This window comes from Rhea americana, unplaced genomic scaffold (assembly GCF_003343005.1).
Source record: "Rhea americana isolate MKP2758 unplaced genomic scaffold, rheAme1 scaffold_154, whole genome shotgun sequence".
In the NCBI taxonomy this organism is placed as follows: Eukaryota; Metazoa; Chordata; class Aves; order Rheiformes; family Rheidae; genus Rhea; species Rhea americana.
The window spans coordinates 2,259,469-2,273,512 of NW_028185639.1; the positions used below are offsets into that span (position 1 = coordinate 2,259,469).

Sequence of the window (14,044 nt, forward strand, 5' to 3'; positions counted from 1 at the left end):
GGCAGCAGGTGAGCGCGGCGGGGTGGCGCGGGCTGCGGCTGCCGCGTGTGAGGCCTCTCAGGCAGCGCAGCGTACTCTGAGGCGAGAGCTCGGGAGAGGTTCTGAGCGCTGCGTGTCTTAGAGGCTTGTGTGAATCTGGGTTTGGTTAATCTGCGATGGGCTTTGGGGGATGGGACCCAGGAAGCCCTGTTTTGGAAACAGTATTTTAACATAAAACTGGGAGACAGTAAAACGATTACAGCTTGAGAGATGCTGGCAGGGAGGAAGACAGTTTTGACTATTTGGAGAGTAAAATTCACAGATCTCTCCTTGCAGATTGCCATTGTGAGAAGGATCAAGAGGAGCTTGGGCACTCATATGTGGGCGCTCATTTTCCTTTCTACTTCTTGTTCCAGGAAATTAAGAGTGATTTCTAAATATACAAATGGATAGTATCCACAAAATTACCGCAGTGGAGAGAGTGGCTTTTTGTAAATGATTATCCATGCAATTGTACAATAATTCTGTTATCAGATGAAAAGGAATACTGTAATCTTTGTGCTAATTTGGTAATATAAAACCAAATGTTTGTGGTAATATGAAATTTTGTGAGAACAGCCTCATTAACGATCTGCTTGGGACGGGGGGTGGGGGGCGATGTAGGTCTGCCAGTCAAGTGTGCGTGGAAAAATCAATCATATTTGGAACTAACACCCCTTATCCTACTCATATCATCACTGCCCCTGGTGGACRTGATCTGCTGTTCTGTGTGCAGCCAAATGACTGTAAGTAACCTTGCTTTCCATGCAGTGAATTCATAGATTGTCTCTGCTTAGAGAATCTCTTTTTACAGATATGTTATAATTGTTACAATTTGGGCAGCTGTAATCCCTAGAGACCATAGTGAATTAGGATCCCACCACCAAAGACTGACAAAAAAATGATCTTTGCGCTCAGTTTAAACTTTCTCTGGCTAAACAAAAATTAGCTTTTATCAACTGCTTCTGTATCTTAGACACCTTACTTATTTTATTACACTTATTTTAAWTTATTTTAATAAATTTAATAAATTTACTTATTTTAATTTATTTTATTAGAGTAGCAACCCACTCTTTGGCATTCATCAGGATTCATTGGGGTCTCATGTTTAAACACTGCTTTCTGTGTCTTTTGTCTAGGAGTTTTGACTCATAATCCTACCTGCTCCTGAGCTGTATCATAAAATCATAGAATAATTTAGGTTGGGATGTCATCTGGTCCAACTCCTGCTCAAAGCAGGTTTAATTTCCTGTTATTGGGTACTGCCCTCATCTCTTCACAGGTGTTACTTGAATGTTTTGCATACTGTGGAAAACAAAGAAATAAGAGATCTGTATTACGACAGGCAGTAGTGTTAGAATTTTACCCATTCCAATTTTCAGTAGGTCTCAGAGAGAAGAGTTTTAATGAGGGCTGCACGGCTACTAAGGGTGCCTTAAGTGCCATTCCGGTGTGTAGCTTAGAARTAGCTACAAGACAGAACAAGTAATTCTGTGAGTAGCACAACTAGCAGTATTCAGTCTTATATCTGTTTACATCTAATGATTATATCCTTAAACATAAAATAAGAAAACACTTCTATACCTCTATTATTGGGAAAGTTGTAGGAACTTACCACAAGAAGTTCCGCCTGAATGTGAGGGGGAATTTGTTCACTGAGAGAGTGACGGAGCACTGGAACAGGTTGCTCAGAGAGGTCGTGGAGTCTCCTTCTCTGGAGATATTCAAGGCCTGCCTGGATGCAACACTGTCTAACATGCTCTAGGTGACCCTGCTGAGCAGGGGGGTTGGCCTGGATGATCTCCAACCTCACCGATTCTGTGATTCTATGATTCTATAACTTAATAATCCTTAGGACTTTAGCTTCTTAAAAGATTTAGTTGACCATTTGACAAATGCTGGATTAAGATACAAGAAAGCTATTATTTCTGATTGCTACTCTAAGCAAGTACATCCAAGGATCTGCTTCACCCTCCTAACAGCATAATTACATTGAGATTTAATTCATCTTAAATTCATCTTTTTCACTTCTCTCTGCTTCTCTCTTTAAATCTACTAGAGTACCTAAATTCTTTCTGGTACTCCTATAGCTGAGGATATTGCTACTTGCTGCTGTTGTCAGTGTGACCTGTAATCCTTGAATGTTGTGTTTGCATATAATGTTGTATTTGCACATATTAAAATAAGCTTATTGTGCAAAAGAGATCATCAGGATAAGTCTCTGTAGTGTATCTTCAATCACCTGCCATTTTATGACTTTGCATTTTAGCAGTAATAATTTAATAGTTTTTAACATTAATAACAATATTAAATACCAGGAAGCAATCACTGTGGGATACGAATAGAAAGTCTGCCTGTTTGGTATGCTTTTTCTGTATTCACAGTAACTTTAAGGTTTATCAACCCTAATTATTTTGAATCCATTTAATGTTGCTTTCCCTGAATTCATATATTGGTAATGTTTTGTCATTAAAATGTCATAGAAGTCTAATTCAAGTATTTTTACAGAAATTAGAAAATACATTAAGACAGGTGCCTTCAGCAGTTTTAGTGCTTTTAGAAGATCTCATTTGTTTAACATCTATTTCCTATGAACAGTATAGGCTAGTGCTCATAAAATCATCCTGTTTATTGCTCATATTAGTCTTTTAGCAGYGTTACTAAGGATTAATTAAGATAAGGCACTATGCAGTTTGTAATTATCAAAGTTGTCCCTTTTAAAAATATTGGCACAATATTTACGTCATCTTTTCTAATAACTTGATATTGGTGGATATTTTTTTTCTCATTTCAACTTTAGCAAACCTGAACTATTTCCAACAGCCACAGCATATCAAAGAATCTGACTTTTTGAAGTTCTCAGAAAAGTATGGTAGACACTCATTCTTAAAACTGTCACAAGCGCGGCCATCCTTCTCTGCCTTTTACCGGGTGAGTTGAAATACTATAGCAACTAGTTTTAAAATGTTCCCCTGTACAGCTATTTATAGTGAAACCTCATGATAATAGATTGAAAGATTCTTCATGTAAAAGTTTTCTACCCTTTAGTCCATATTGTTACTCTGTTCTTTTCCTTCTTTGCTGCACAGATTAGTTTTATTGTATTTTACGTTTTGGACAACCCTCAAGACAAAACTGTCTATACAAAGGAGATGTATAAATTTGTCTCTCTGCTCTGTTGCCTCACCTTACACTGGGCCTTAGTTTTCCAGAGTCATTTTGTCTATAATTTCTCCGAATTATCTTTACAGGCCGGTGATCCAATACTAACCTACTTTGATTCATCGTCTGTACTGAGCACTCTTAGACAGCCAGTCAGGATGGGAGCCAGTGGACTTTGTGTTGATGGAAATCCTGCTGGTTAGTAAAGAAGGAAGAATTTCTCAGTGTGGTTTGCTTCTGTTTTCTCATATCTGTTGTTGTCTTTTAATTCAGGTTTCCTGGACARTAAAAGCACAAGCTGTATTCGGATTTTTGCCAACTTGAGCAAGAGCTGCATCACTGACCCTGCCCTGGATGCGGCCTTTTACTACCGTAACTTCACAGTGCTAAAGGTGAATGTCATTTTTCTTACTTTTGCTTGATATCTCATTTGCTTGACTTTTCATTGCTTTCCATTGCAACTCCAGTTAATTGGTAAACTAAAGGTGATCTGGTATGAAGTGCCTCTGATCTCTTGATTATTATGGCCTTCATACCAGCAATCCTATTAAAAATATCTGTGCTCAGTGATAATCCTGCATTTCAAACTACTTTCCAAGAAATTTCAGTTATTAGCAAGTTCTAAATGCATTTATCAGGTACTTTATTGATATTTTATAATTTTAATAATTTAAACAGAACTCGCTCACATTTTAAGCAGTATTTATCAAAGTTTATTTTCATCTGTTCTATTTTATCAACCAAGCAATAGTTGTCCTTATGGAAAGAAGAAAGGTTTCTCTGATCCAATATATTCTCTGTAAAATCATATTGAATATCCATTATCATGTTAGTATGCAGTGATAGAATTTAACTCATGTTTTCAGGGCTTGCTTTGCCACTGAAGCAAAAATCATACTTTTTCTTTAATGAAAGCTGAAGAAATTACTTGGTTCCAGATGGGGGAGCTCCAGGAATGGACCAAAGATGCTGGTATTTCAAAGTATCTGCATACAGCAGGTCATTAGCAGGACCAAGATTAAAAGTTGTCTTCTCTAGGTCTAGAAATGCTTTCTCTGAAGTATGTTTGTGAGTTCTAGATCACAAATTGATTACAAGTTCCATACATTAGGAATAAACAAAGTAATTTTTGTCAATGTAATATCGAGGCTCTACTTAGTGATAGCCTTATGACTTTGAACCTGTGCAAACCCAGAAAGTCTGCTGTTTTTTTTCTTGTTGTTTGTTTGTTTTCCCAGGTTCCAGTTAATGGCACCATTATGCCGTCCATGCAGGTCAGTTACTTTTGCCAATGAAAATACATTTTATTTCAGAAGCAGAAATTATCTGGAGTCTTAGGCATTCATAGTAATGTCCATGGGTTGGGAACTTGGGAGAATGGGAATGATCTGTGTCTGAAGCAAGATTTTTGGAAGAAAGTGTGACATTGATTTTAGACAAAAAGCCTAGGGTTACAAGGCAGGATGTATTTTAAAATGAATGGTTGGAGTCAGATGGGCAGGTTGTTCTCTTTCACACCTACACAGAGAATCAGCTACAAAGAGAAGGTGAAATCTGATTTGGATGGAAAATCACTGGAAAAGAGTAAGAAAGTCACATTCCTTTTAAACAATTGCTAATTGTTAGTATGCTTTACTTTCTCCAGGTAAAGATCATCCCGGTCACCCCCCCTGGAGCTCCTTACATGAAAGACAACACATGTAACAATGTTGTTTCTGAGGTATCTGAATCTTCCTTCTTTCTATAGGGTAGCTTAGGTCTAGTTTAAGGCCATGGCTCTATTACCTGACTTTGTCTCTGATTCTGCTTTGCATTGGACTTTCAGGTGGTCTATGAGATAGAATTCAACAGCACCCATGGGATTCAGAGTGTGTCTGTCCAGTTCAAAGTCACCAGTATCATTGGGAATGCAGGATCATCTCTGCAGCAGCATTTCACTTTTCACTTCTGGGTCAGTGCGCCCATATTCCTTGGGCTCTTACTAAATTTGTAATCTGTGGCCCAGTTCTAGGCCAGTTCTAGGGGAGGATGAGATCAGAGTCACYGGCATGGTCTTCTGAAGGAGAAGGTTGGAGCTAAGTGCTGGACCCAAGATGATCAATATTTGTGGACAAATTTGCTATAGTTATTCCAGATACTTACTTAACTTTACCTTTGTAGTGGGAATAAGAATTATTTTGTAAGAGGTGGAAATCTGGGAAATAATGTATGTTGAAGTTCATACAAACCTTATCCTGTAGATGCAATGTAATGTGGGATAAAGGGTGACCTCAGAGGCTGATGACTGAACTATGGATGAAGTTATCCCCGTAGATTCTCTTCAAAAAACAATTTAGAAGTGGAATCTGCCATTCAGAATCAGGGTCAAGGCAGAGTTTTTTCTCCAGACCATAGCCCTGACTGTGGAGCTGCCCAGACTGGCGTGTTCGCTTCCTTCAAGAGAAATGCTGAGAAGTATGAATTTGATGTCTCAAGAATTGTCCTGGTAGTGTCCACATTTCAGGGCAGTAACATTTAGTTTGCTAGCTCCTAGACTGGAGATGAACTTGCCACGTAAGGAGGATTTGGAAACAAATAATGGAGATTTTGGTAGTGCATAATATTCATGGGTTCCAAAAATGAGTTACTTTAATACTGTCTGAGAATATGAATTTGTTCTTGTAGGATGAATGGATCTGATTGGTGATAATGTTTTCCTCTTCCCTTGTAATGTTCTCTCCTCTCTTGGTTCTCCCTTTGCCTCTTTGTAGACGAGGACTCTTTCTCATACCCTGCCTCGAAGTGGAAACCCTGGCTACATCGTTGGAGCACCACTGTTGATTGCAAAGAGTGGTGCCATGGAGCATGTATCCTTTCTGCTTTCAGATTTTATTTGTCACTGGGTTTATTGACTTCTGGTACTGTACTTTCTGGACTTTTGAGAGTATTACATTCCAGCATTTGGTGGGCCTTTTGGTCAGGACTGAATCATAGTCCTCTGATAGGGTTAAGGAGAAATGTGTGGAGTAGGAGGAATGTTAAATACAAGTTGTGGTGTCTGTTTATGCTTTTGTTTGGCTTCCTGACATGTAGTCTGTCAGATGACCATTTTACAGAGCCAGGGGGACGGAAGTTGCTCACAGTTCGTCAGGCACAAAGTGCAATTTGGAATAAATRTGAGGACAGGATGCAAGCTCAGGTAAGAACACTTTCTGCAGTCACCCTCCTTAACACATTCKGAAGTCATGGACTCACTTGCCACTTTTTCCCATAGCATCTCAATCACTGCTCTGGAGCCTAGGTCCTTCCTCAAGGTAACCAATGGTATTCCTCAGATCTTTCACATAAGGCTTCAGTATCAGAGGGATGGGAGACCTGTAGAACAATTTGAACATTGTGAAGATCTGGAAATTTTGAGGCTCCAGTCTGGCAACATTTCAGAGCAAGATTAGAGTTTGTATTTTGAGGAGTGAATTATAACAATGTTAAAAAGTGCCTTTCTTTCCTTTTTTTTTTTTTTTTTTTTTTTTTGGGGGGGGTGGTGACAGGGCAGTTATCCCTCCCTCAGAGTGGTAAGACAGTTAAGGAGCTGTTAGTTTTCCTCATTGTTTGCTATCCTGCGACGTTCATCTTCTCACTTCTTGTTTCAGAGGGGATTGGAGCTTTGTCCATTCAGTAGTAATACTTACATAATTATTCTGTTGACTCATTACAAGAGCAGAAAACACTGTGAAATGGTTGTTACTGAGGAGGGAGGATTTCTCTTGAGATTTGACTCCTTTCTCCTGAAAGTTACTTTGTCAAATCTGTTATTTTCTCATTTCCAGCCTATCTCAAATCTTGGAAGAAAATGACTGTAGTTATATCCAGCAGAAGTTATATAAGGCACTCCAGGGGATGAGCAGAGCAGAGGATCTTGCTGTAATTGGCAGTGCTCATTTAACTCAGGCAGAAGAGTGGACCACCATTCTGATTCAGAACTGTAGTGCACAGGTAATATGAATGCAAAGAAACCARCTCAGTATTTTTCGTTTTTCCTATCTTGTGTTTGGAGAGAGTAGGCAAGGAAAAAGAACTAGCTTCTTCATCTGGGCACACTTTCTTTGTGTAATGATCCCCAGTGAGTTTCAGTAGTCCTAATACCCATAAGCAGTTTGCCTTATTGTGGTTCACATTATTTGGATATTCACCTTCTAAATAAAAATGGAACTGACAAATTCAATATTTCCTGAGTCATGTTACAGACATTTAAATGGGCCAAAAGATGTTGTACTACCAATTTTCTGGCAGTGTTCTAGGACTGATGCTGCCTTTCTCCTTGTTATTATTTTGATACTTATATTATTATGTTAATTTGAATCTGTTTAACCATTGACTTATCAGAATGAATCATCTTTTATGATTTTCTGTGTTTTGTGGTTATTTATATATTGCATAACAACAGTTAACAGCTTGTAATTCAAGTGCTTGTGTGGGATGAGATTTCTGTTTTAATAATTACTAATCTATCAGGAGAAGGCCTAACAAAACACAAAATCTAAGAGAGAAATCTAAGACAGGTTCTGTTCAGAAGTAAGACGGTTATAGCTCTAAAAATAGACAAAGACCAGAACAGAAGTTATGGGACTGGTGCTGAAGTAACTGGTTGAGATTCTGTGACCTGTGCTACTGAGAACATTACACTTTGTGATCTTAGTGGTACTTTTTCACCTTTAAAAAGATTACATTAAAATGTTCGGGGTCCATTTTATTTTCAGGCTGTGAATTGCACTTCTTGTTGCATGGTTCCTGTGACTCTGCATATCCAGATACTGTGGACAAAGGAGGGCCTCCTGTCCAACCCACAAGCTCAAGTGTTGGGTGCACGGTACCTCTATCAGTGTCAGCCACTAAAGGTATGGAATTAAACCCCCCTCTCTCATACACAGAGGCTGCTAAATGGGATTCATAAGTTATTTAAAAAGCAAGGGGTCAAATGGTCTTGATATTGAGTTGAGGTGTACTGAATTTTACCGGTGGTTTAATGCAGTGGCAAGGGTTTATATTTAATGGCTTTGTAGAGGAAGGTGATTTTATGGTCTTATCAATGCTGTCCTCAATCAGCTGTACAACTGGAAAAGATACCTTTTTTCCAACCCCCAAACACCTTCTGCCACTTAAGGACTCAAACTTTAAACACGTAATTATCATAGAATCATAGAATCAGTAAGGTTGGAAGGGACCTCTGGAGATCATCTAGTCCAACCTCCCCGCTCAGCAGGGTCACCTACAGCATGGTAGACAGGGCTGCATCCAGGCGGGCCTTGAATATCTCCAGAGAAGGAGACTCCACAACCTCTCTGGGCAACCTGGTCCAGTGCTCCGTCACTCTCTCAGTGAAGACATTCCTCCTTGCGTTCAGGCAGAACTTCCTGTGGTTCAGTTTCTGCCCATTGCCTCTTGTCCTGTCACATGGGACAACTGGAAAGAGTTTGTCCCCATCCCCTTGACACCCTCCCTTCAGGTACTTGTACACATTGGTAAGATCCCCCCTCAGTCTTCTCTTCCCCAGGCTGAAGAGGCCCAGCTCTCGCAGCCGTTCCTCGTAGGGCAGGTGCTCCAGCCCTCTGATCATCTCTGTAGCCCTACGCTAGACTCTCTCCAGGAGCTCCATGTCTCTCTTGGACTGGGGAGCCCAGAACTGGACACAGGACTCGAGATGAGGCCTCACCAGGGCTGAGTGGAGGGGCAGGATCACCTCCCTCCACCTGCTGGCAACACTCTTCCTAATGCACCCCAGGAGACCATTGGCCTTCCTGGCCACAAGGGCATATTGCTGGCTCATGGTCAATTTGTCATCCACCAGCACTCCCAGGTCTTTCTCGGCAGAGCTGCTCTCCACAAGGTCAGCCACCAGCTTGTACTGGTGCCTACAGTTACTTTTCCCTAGGTGCAGAACTCTGCACTTGCCCTTGTTGAACCTCAGGAGGTTCCTCTCCGCCCAGCTCTCCAGCCTGTCCAGGTCTCTGCACAGCCCTCTGGTGTATCGGCTGCTCCTTCCAGCTTGGCATCACCAGCAAACTTGCTCAGGAGGCACTCCATCCCCTCATCCAGGTCATTGATGAAGAAGCTGAACAGGATGGGACCCAGCACCGAGCCCTGGGGGACACCACTAGACACAGGCCTCCAGCTAGACTCCACGCCACTGATGACGACCCTCTGAGCTCTGGCATTCAGCCAGTTCTCAATCCACCTCACTGTCCACTCGTCTAACCCACACTTCCTGAGCTTATCTAGGAGGATATTATGGGAGACAGTGTCAAAAGCCTTGCTGAAGTCAAGGTACTCAGTGTCCACTGCTCTGCCCTCATCCTACCCAGCCAGTCACTCCATCAGAGAAGGCTATCAGATTGGTTAAGCAGGACTTCCCCTTGGTGAATCCATGCCGGCTACTCCTGATCAYCTTCTCCTCCATATCTCTGGAGATGACATCCAGAATGAGCTGTTCCATCCTCTTTTCAGGGATGGAGGTGAGGCTGACCGGCCTGTAGTTGCCTGGGTCCTCCTCCTTGCCCTTCCTGAAGGCTGGAGTGACATTGGCTTTCTTCGAGTCCTCAGGCATCTCTCCAGTTCTSCAGGACCTTTCAAAGATGATGGAGAGTGTCCTGGCAACTGCATCTTCCAGCTCCCTCAGTACTCGTGGTTGCATCCCATCTGGCCCCGTGGATCTGTGAACGTCAAGCTTGCCCAGATCTCTAATACTCCTCCTCAACCAAAGGAAAGTCTTCCTTTCTCCAGACTTTTTCCTTTGTCTCCAGGCTCTGGGATTCTTGAGGGCTGCCCTTAGCAGTGAAGACCTAAGCAAAGAAGGCATTCAGTAATTCTGCTTTCTCTGTCCCTTGTCACCAGGGCCCCTGCCCCATTCAGTAGTGGGTCCACATTTTCCCTAGTTCTCCTCTTGCTGCTGATGTATTTGAAGAAGCCCTTCCTGTTGTCCTTAACATCCCTTGCCAGACTTAATTCCAAATGGGCCTCAGCCTTCCTCGCCGCATCTCTACATACTCTGGCTGCATTCTTGTGATTCTCCCAAGTAGCCTGTCCCCTCTTCCACATTCTATGTTCTTTCTTCTTCTGTTGGAGTTTTGCCAGCAGATCCTTGCTCATCCATGCAGGTCTCCTGCACCCTTTGCTGGACTTCCTCCTCCAAACTCAAGAGCAGTGCATCCCAAGGAGAAAGTGATAGTTGAATACTAGCCAGCTCTCCTGGACCCGCCCCTTCCTTCTAGAGCCTTAACCCATGAGATTCCTCCAAGCAGGTCTCTGAAGAGGCCAAAGTCCGCTCTCCTGAAGTCCAGGGTTGCAATCCTGCTTATTGCCTTACTTCTTTCCTGCATGATCCTGAACTCCATCATCTCGTGGTCACTGCAGCCAAGGCTGCCCCCAACCTTCACATCGCTAACCAGTCCCTCTCTGTTGGTAAGGACAAGGTCCAGCAGGACACCCTTCCTCGTAGGCTCCTCCACCACCTATTTCAAGAAGTTATCATCGATGCATTACAGGAGCCTCCTGGACTCTTTGTGCCTTTCAGGGTTGTCTTTCCAGCAGATATCAGGGTGGTTGAAGTCCCCCAGGAGAACCAGGACCTGTGATCATGAGGCTACTTCCAGCTGTCTGTGGAAGGCCTCATCAACTTTCTCTTCCTGGTCAGGTGGCCTGTAGTAGACACCCACAACAGTGTCCCCCTTGTGTCCCTCATTATGCTCTATATGAAGTCCATAGTTAGAAAAATTCAGTAACTGCATATTTATCTTCTTGTCTCTTAAACCTTGATAAAGCATTTGATTGATTTATATTTCACAGGCTCCATAGCCTGCTGCTAATCTGTGCAAGAAGATATTACTATTCCTCTAGTGGTTCTGAAATCACCAGTGGGTAGTTGGGGAAGAGCCTAATGCTGATGGCAGTAGAGCTCAAGGAGTGTGGGAAAACACTGTGAGCCAGAAAACAGGTTTCTAAGAGAAGATTACAGGAGTCAGCAGGAAGGTGGAGTAAGATGGCTGTGAAGGAGAATGAATGCCCTTTTTCAAGTGTCAGTGGATCCCATTTTTGGTGTGAGGCTGGATTTCTGAGATGGCAGTATCTGTTGGGATGCACTTCAAGCTTATTACTGTGCAAGGGCTTTAACAGGGATGACACCTGCTGACACCTTTCTGTGGTGCTCTCATGGCAGTAAGATACGGTATGTCTGATCTGTTGCTATTTTCTGTTAAAACAGAAGAGTACTGAGGCCTCAACAGAATTCTAGTCCCCTGTTCCATCTTTACCAGCTGATCTACCAAGCTTTGTCTCCTTTCTGAAACAATATCCTGAGCTGTTAGAAAGAAATTTATAGATGCATTGGGTCTCAGCTTTATTTTATTAATCAAACCGTTGTGGCAGTCCTGTCTGTTTCCAGCAGCAACTCCATATTGAAAGCGCCAGGTGACCTCATCTGAAATGTTATAAAAAATAAAGCTTGCATTACTTTTGTGTAAACAAATGGCTGATATGCCATCCCCCTGACTGGAAGGCTTCTAGCAGAGCTTGAGTGACTATTTCAATTTTGGAGGTCTGAAAGACATAATKCAGAGTAACTGTTGATGTTTCCTGAGACCTGTGCCCTGGGCTTACCTGCTAAGTATCAATTTTGGGAAAGAGAAGCTACTTCAGTCAAAGTAGTAACTGAAAGGGTTAAGTCCCACATTTTGTCTGCTGGTTGTCCACAGTGGGTCTCCACTGACAAACACCTGAGGGGGAGAGATGTTTAGCTGTCCTATAGTAAATGCATTCCACAAGGCATTCTCACCATTTGCATTTTATCTGGCTGTATAGAGTCCACAGCTCTTGCAGATTTTGAATGATGGTGGACAGAAGAATCCAGTTCTACACCTAAAGCCATTCACATTCTGATCTTCCTGACTTGAATATTGTGAAGACCCATGCTCACTGCAGGGTCAAAAAACAGTCCTTAGTCTCCCGTGTTGCTCTTTAGTAAAAGGTGTCACAGTTTTCCATCTTAAAAATGGGGAAGGGCAGTACCATGAAGGTATCAGGCTTCCCTTGTCCCCACTAAAATGTTTTTCTGTACCATTCACGATTTATGAAAACAACATGCAGAGGAGGATATGAGCAGCTGCTGCTGGAGTACACTAGCTATTTTGGGTGGCCATTAGAGAGCTAAGCTAGAAGATGTGTCTTTTGTGTTAGGCGTGCTAAACTCTGTGCTTTCCTTTTTATTACAGTTCCTAAGCATGATTATGGTGCCTTTGACAACCGTCGTTACCTTCACTGACATGACAGAATGGCCAGAACCTCCACGTGGCCAGCCCAAAACATACTGGAAACTCCCATTTGACTTCTTTTTTCCATTCAAGATAGCACTGACTGAGGAAAGAAGCTACAGAGGTGATCTGGCTGGCTGTTTTTTGCTAATTCTAATACTGACTAGCATTCTCTGCTTCTGAAAAGATTCAGATAGATGGGTCCTGTACTTAAAGTTCTGTAAGTGTTCAGAATATGTTCCAGATCATGGACTTTTTCTCAGGTTTTTATACTGTGCCTATGGTATCTATCTATCTATCTATCTACCTACGTTCTTGGATTAAGCCACGTGACTAGCCTGTCATCTGGCCTCTCAGGCCCCTAATTCTCCTTGTGTGCAATCTGCAAACCTCATTGCAGTGAAAGTTGAGGGTTGGGGGCTGTCAGGAGATGTTTTATATATGAAGAACATAGAAAGGAGGAAGTGAAAACTGTCATTCCATGTTTTCAGAAAATAACTGCTTTCTAAACCAAGGAGTATGGAGAGAGGAGCAAAGTTCAATCCAAGGATTTTGGAGCTGTGTTTACTCAGCTTCCCATTAGGGAAGTACCATTTTTTTTTCCTCCTTCTTCTGGAACTAAGTGAATATTTAGAATATGGAATAATTTCTCTAGTGAAGTCTCCCAGGGGCCTGAATTGTTGTTTTGTGAGAAGACGCTTACCAGTCACCTCTGAACCGTCCTTGTTACACGGCAACTGTGTGTCTGTCAGTTTTTGACTCTTACTTTTGTACGTCTTTTGAAATACAGATATTCAATTGAACTTCCCTTGTTTTAATCACTGTTTGTATTAGCAATAGTGTTACGTGAAGCTAAGTTATTTGCAAGTGTCCTATCCTCTGAAATATAAATGAATTTTACATTTGATTGTCAAGGTAATTTCCTTTTTAATCTTCCTTTGTAGAAGCAATGCCTGAATATAGTATTCCCTAATCAAACTGGGTTAGGATTTTGCAAACCAAGGAACATTCTGCCATGGCTTTAGGTTGGAACTGAGCTGATACCAATAGTCACCAAAATTCTAGGTGGTACATCAGAGAGCATCATAAACAGTCTTAAAGGGCAAAATCAGCTATTTTAGGAGTCTGTAGGTGCATTATGAGACTAAAATTTACTGCATTACCTTACTTGCCTGTAGCTCAGTATCTGGGACCAAAATGTAATTTTATTGGTTTTAAAGTTGAAGGTGATCACTCTGACTGCTGAATCCTACAGACTAAAAAATCTACTCAATCATTCCTGCAAGCAATGGTTGAACTACAGTATGCTTTTCAGAAAAGTATTTATTACTGATTTTAAATTCTTCAAATGTGGAAGAATCTGCCCATCTAATGTCAAGTGCTCCAGCAAAATTGGTAGCAGGCTAGAAAAAGAGAAATCTGGCCTGCCTATGACAAAATGTTTTGTTTCCTTTTGTAATTATGCTGCACTTAGCACGACTTTGTTGCCTTTCATCATTACAAACTTAAACAGCACTATGGAAAAATAAACTGACGAACTTGAAATTAGTTAGAATTTCAAAGGAAATAACTTGGATAAAACAAAA

General features: G+C 41.7%; 1 protein-coding gene across 1 annotated transcript; it reads left to right on the top strand.

Annotated features, from left to right (window-relative positions):
* The first annotated feature begins 2,872 nt into the window (after positions 1 to 2,872).
* On the top strand, positions 2,873 to 13,360 carry TCTN3 (tectonic family member 3). The gene is made up of 11 exons (XM_085299792.1): positions 2,873 to 2,949; positions 3,270 to 3,378; positions 3,454 to 3,572; positions 4,419 to 4,454; positions 4,826 to 4,900; positions 5,006 to 5,131; positions 5,931 to 6,026; positions 6,261 to 6,358; positions 6,987 to 7,152; positions 7,917 to 8,054; positions 12,420 to 13,360. Exons 2-11 carry the CDS (start codon positions 3,339 to 3,341, stop codon positions 12,639 to 12,641), a joined length of 1,116 nt encoding a protein of 371 aa, XP_085155918.1. The 5' UTR covers positions 2,873 to 2,949; positions 3,270 to 3,338; the 3' UTR covers positions 12,642 to 13,360.
* Positions 13,361 to 14,044: the final 684 nt, after the last annotated feature.